Consider the following 4,529-nt stretch of genomic DNA (forward strand, 5'->3'; position numbering starts at 1 on the left):
AACACCCAGAGAACAGGGACTAAGTTGTTCATTCTTTGCTTCTCTATGGGCCATAGCGATATACAGCACTTATTCATCCAAAATGGATTAACTAACTGCTGATCATGGAAGACTCCAAATAGCATACCTCATAGGATATTCTTAGAATCAAAGTGATAAAGTCCTATTCCCTATTCCAAGGGAATCCCAATGTATCAAACAGTATTTGTTAATCTGGATACTCATACAATTGCTAAATACTATCAATTTTGCATAGTAGTTTCACAAAAATCAAATCCAGTTGCTTCCACCAAATTGATACCTTCTTTCAGACACCAGACAGCATGAATGCGGGAAGGAAGGGTTATGACACAGGCGCTGGGAAAATACACTTTATGTGTGATACAGGGATGATGTCCCACCTCCAGCACTCAAATATATTTCAAGTTCTGGAGAATTTAGTGTGATTTTTAAAAGCACACATTGAATTGCATGTGGAAAATCTGCCCCGAGTTCACATTAAGACAGTAAAGAAATAAGGCTGAACATGTAAAGGGCCCTCATTTAGTTCAATATGCTCTCACTGTGAATTCCACTAATGACCATCACCATGACCTTCACCATGACCTTCACCATCACCATTTACCACGAGGCCAGCTAGATACCCAGACCAAGGCAAGAAAAGACCCTAACATAACAACCTTTATTTCCTAATCATGATCAAGTTACCAACTCACATAACAGCTTTGTGCCCACACAGAAGAATAAATAAAAAGTGAGCTTTCAGGTTTACTACTTGCCTTTTTTAAATGAATAAGCATCTTTTAAAAAAAAAAATGATGATCACGGAAGACTCCATGATCCATAGATCCAAAGATCTTAAAATCTGACCAAAAAAAAAAGGTGGACAATAATAAAATGAGAGCATCTAACTAAATTGCAGTATTGTTCAGGCTTCTGGTGACATAAGCTCTACCCACTGGGCTCACTGGGTCTCCACTGGAAGAAAGTGGGCTTTGACCACATGAACAGCATTCCATTGGTTATGATTGTACGAAGACTTAGGGAGCCCAGAGGAAGCCAGAGTGGGTTAAGGAAAGAGAAGAATTTTCCCCACAACTGTGGGGAAAACTAGCCAGAAACAAAAGGGACATAAGAATTCTTTGTTGTGTATTGTTCACAAAATATGCCAAAAATGACTACAAAACAGTCAGGGCTCTTTTTCCCCCACAATTCCTGGAAGAAAGGTTATGTAATGTTCTTACATCATCGGCCTCACTGCCCAATCCCAGATGAGGCTCAGGTTGTAAAGAGCGGTGTGAGCGTGCAGCACTGGAATGGGTGTGCGGTGGGGGTACTAGTTTTTAACTTGGTTTCTTTTTTGCAGTGGGGTAGGGAGGGGCATACAATTAAATACATGGCACTGGCAGCACTAAATCATCACATAGGACATTCCAGCTTGATGATGCAATCTTGGGTGCAAGAAACCCCAAGATTTTCAACAATATATCCTGACCATGCACACCCAGAAAAACAGAGAACCATGGACTCCCCGGAGGAGACAGATCCAAAGTAAACCTTGAAATAAGAACAGGCAGGGGAGGGTGGGTGGGAAGAGATCAACCAAAGAACTTGTATACATATATGCATAACTCATGGACACAGACAATGGAGTGGTGAAGGCCTAGGGTGGGGGGCGGGGACGGGCTAGGAGAGGTCAATGGGGGAGAAAGGGGATATATGAAATACTTTCACAATAAAGATTTCAAAAATCCTATATAATAAGAGGCTAATATGCAAATCGAAAGAATGGCAGAACTGGTTGCTATGATGCACACTGACCACCAGGGGGCAGATGCTCAATGCAGGAGCTGCCCCCTGGTGGTGAGTGTGTGGGAGCCCCGCTCAGCCAGAAGCCCTGAGTCCGGCTCATGGCTGGCAAGAGCAGTGGCGGGTGGCGGGAGCCTCTCCCGCCTCTGCAGCAGCGCTAAAGATGTCCGACTGCTGGCTTAGGCCCGCTCTCCATGGGGAGCAGGCCTAAGCTGTCAGTCGGACATCCCCCGAGGGCTCCTGGACTGCGAGAGGGTGCAGGCTGGGCTGAGAGACACCCTGCTTCCCAGTGCACAAATTTCGTGCACCAGGCCTCTAGTATATATATATATAATCATGAACCCTCCAAAAAGAATAAAAAAAAAAAGAACAGAAGATATGGAACACAGCCTTTTAAATAGAAACCACATTAACTAACATCTTAAAGTCAATACTAATTGTACTTACCAATGAGAAAGTTAACTAGTGGCAGTGGAGGCCATTCTCAGAAATATTTAAAGTCAAAAAGAGTCCCAGAATCACTGACAATCCTTCTGAAATAATGGCCAGAAAAGCAATTAAAGGAAAATAAGAGAAGCATCAGGACAAATCTGTGACTACCATTTAAACAAAAACACCAAGCATGTGTGCTTTTGATGATGGACTACCAAGTGGCATCATCTTCATCTAGTCACGTGCTGCTCAGCGATGTTTCGGTCAACGACGTTTCAGTCAGCGACGGGCTGTATGTACCACAGTGGTCCCATGAGACTGTAATGGAGCTGAAAGATTCCTCTCACCTAGTGATGGTGCAGCCATCCTACAGTCATAGCACAATACATCTCTCACGTGTGTGTGGTGGGGCTGGTACTGTGCTGAATTATGTGCAGTACATAATACTTGATAGTGGTAATAAACGACTGTGTTATTGGTTTATATATTTACTATATTATACTTTTATCATTGTTTTAGGATGTACTCTTTCTACTTACAAAAAATTGTTTGCTGCAAACAGTATACCGTGCTACGCTGGCAGCAGCCTCACACTTCTTGTGTTTGCCGTGTCCCTGGGTTGCATCATTTTCTCTGATTTAATCTCGTGTTGTTTTGTACAGTAACATGCTGTACAGGCTTGCGGCCTAGGAATGATACACTACACCATGTGAGTTAGGTGCGTAGTAGGCTGTGCCATCCAGGACTGGGTAAGTGCACTCTGTGAGGTTCACACAACAGTGAAATCACCTAACATCGCACCTCTCAAAACGTATTTCAATCGTTGTCATGTATGGCTGCATTAGAGAGTGTGTTCTTACTTCTTTTCTGATATAGATGATACGAAGTCATTTGTTTATAGGTGTTGTTACTCTATATAAAATTACAACAAAACAAAAAACTCCCCTTAAAATCCCTCGATGGAGGGTTTACAGAATGTAAAAATAGGTGCAGAATCCCTCGAAAGCTGGAGCTACACATTACTTTTGGTGGTTCAGTGTCTGGTACAGAGTAGGGACTCACTAATTTTCAAAGAAGAAATACATATTTGAAGACAGACACAACACCTTTTCTCGAATTATTGAAATCAGTGGCATTTACTCAACAATAAAAACATATGGAGCATGTATTATGTGCCACACACTGTGTCAGACAGTAGCATGAAAAGTTACTAAAACAGAAGACAATGAAAAACACAATGTCATTAGTTTTTTTTAATCAAGGCTATAAACTATGTGGTTTTGAATATTCAGATTAAAGGTGTAGAAATGAGTTGACCACTTAGATTTTCAAAACCACTAGACAAGTGGCATCACATAATTGAAATCTGAAGGCTAACTGAGATTTTTACTACAGGCATGCCTCATAAATATTGCACATTTGATTTCAGACCACAGCAATAAAAAGCAATAAAGTGAGTCTTGATGTTTTTGCTGGTGGAGGGTCTTGCCTTCCATTTGTAGAAAACACAACATCTGTGCAGCCCAATAAAGTGACACAGTGAGATGAGGTATGCCTGTATTCAGTTGGGTGACAAAACATTCAAATGAGGCACACAGCACTAAACATGTGAATAGGCAGAAACATGTTCCCTTGCAAACGTTGCTCATTTTCTAAATGCCTGACACCCAGCAAGTAGTCTATAAGAAGCCGGTCCTTAAAAATCAACGTGTGCGTATCCTGTTTGGGGAAACAGACCGCAGCATCAGGGTGTTTTCAGGGTTCTGTTCTGAAAGTTGGCCGCTGAAGGGCACCGGAATAAAACCAGCAGGTGGTTCTGAACACTTCGAACAGTACATACCTTTCTGAATAGGTAGTAGATATGCAGCAGCAGGCGGAGATAAAACAGCAGGGAAGACAGAAACGAGGCTAAATAGAGACGTCCCCAAAGGAAAACTCGAAGGGAAAGCTCGTTTGAAAAAGTGGGCTGAAAAGAGACGCAGTGGCCACGGGTGAGGCTCCCGGTCTGGCCAGAAGAGCCGGGAGGCGCAGTGATAACATCAGCCAGGAAACACCAGCAGAGGACAAACGCCGGGCCACCCAGCAAGGGGCCCAGGCACACCTGCCCTGCAAGGGTGAGCAGGTTCCTCGTGGAAAGCGAGAACCACGAGCTGGACACTTCTTCAGGCACGTATGTTAAAGACAGAACTAGAGGAGAATACAAGGTGAAACACTCCACAGTATTCTGGATTTTTTTTTTTTTTCTAGTCCAACAGCCACCAGGTCTCCCCTCCCAGCCTCCCTTCTCC

General features: G+C 43.1%; 1 protein-coding gene across 1 annotated transcript in view; it reads left to right on the forward strand.

The window, feature by feature from the left end:
- The first annotated feature begins 2,447 nt into the window (after positions 1-2,447).
- Positions 2,448-4,529, forward strand: part of MTMR7 (myotubularin related protein 7) — a 140,249-nt gene continuing 138,167 nt past the window's right edge. Inside the window, exon 1 of the mRNA XM_023761188.1 lies at positions 2,448-2,597. Coding sequence (XP_023616956.1) covers positions 2,448-2,597 — 150 coding nt within the window. The remainder of the gene's footprint in view (positions 2,598-4,529) is intronic.

Source organism: Myotis lucifugus, unplaced genomic scaffold, assembly GCF_000147115.1.
Source record: "Myotis lucifugus unplaced genomic scaffold, Myoluc2.0 scaffold_201, whole genome shotgun sequence".
Lineage (NCBI taxonomy): Eukaryota > Metazoa > Chordata > Mammalia > Chiroptera > Vespertilionidae > Myotis > Myotis lucifugus.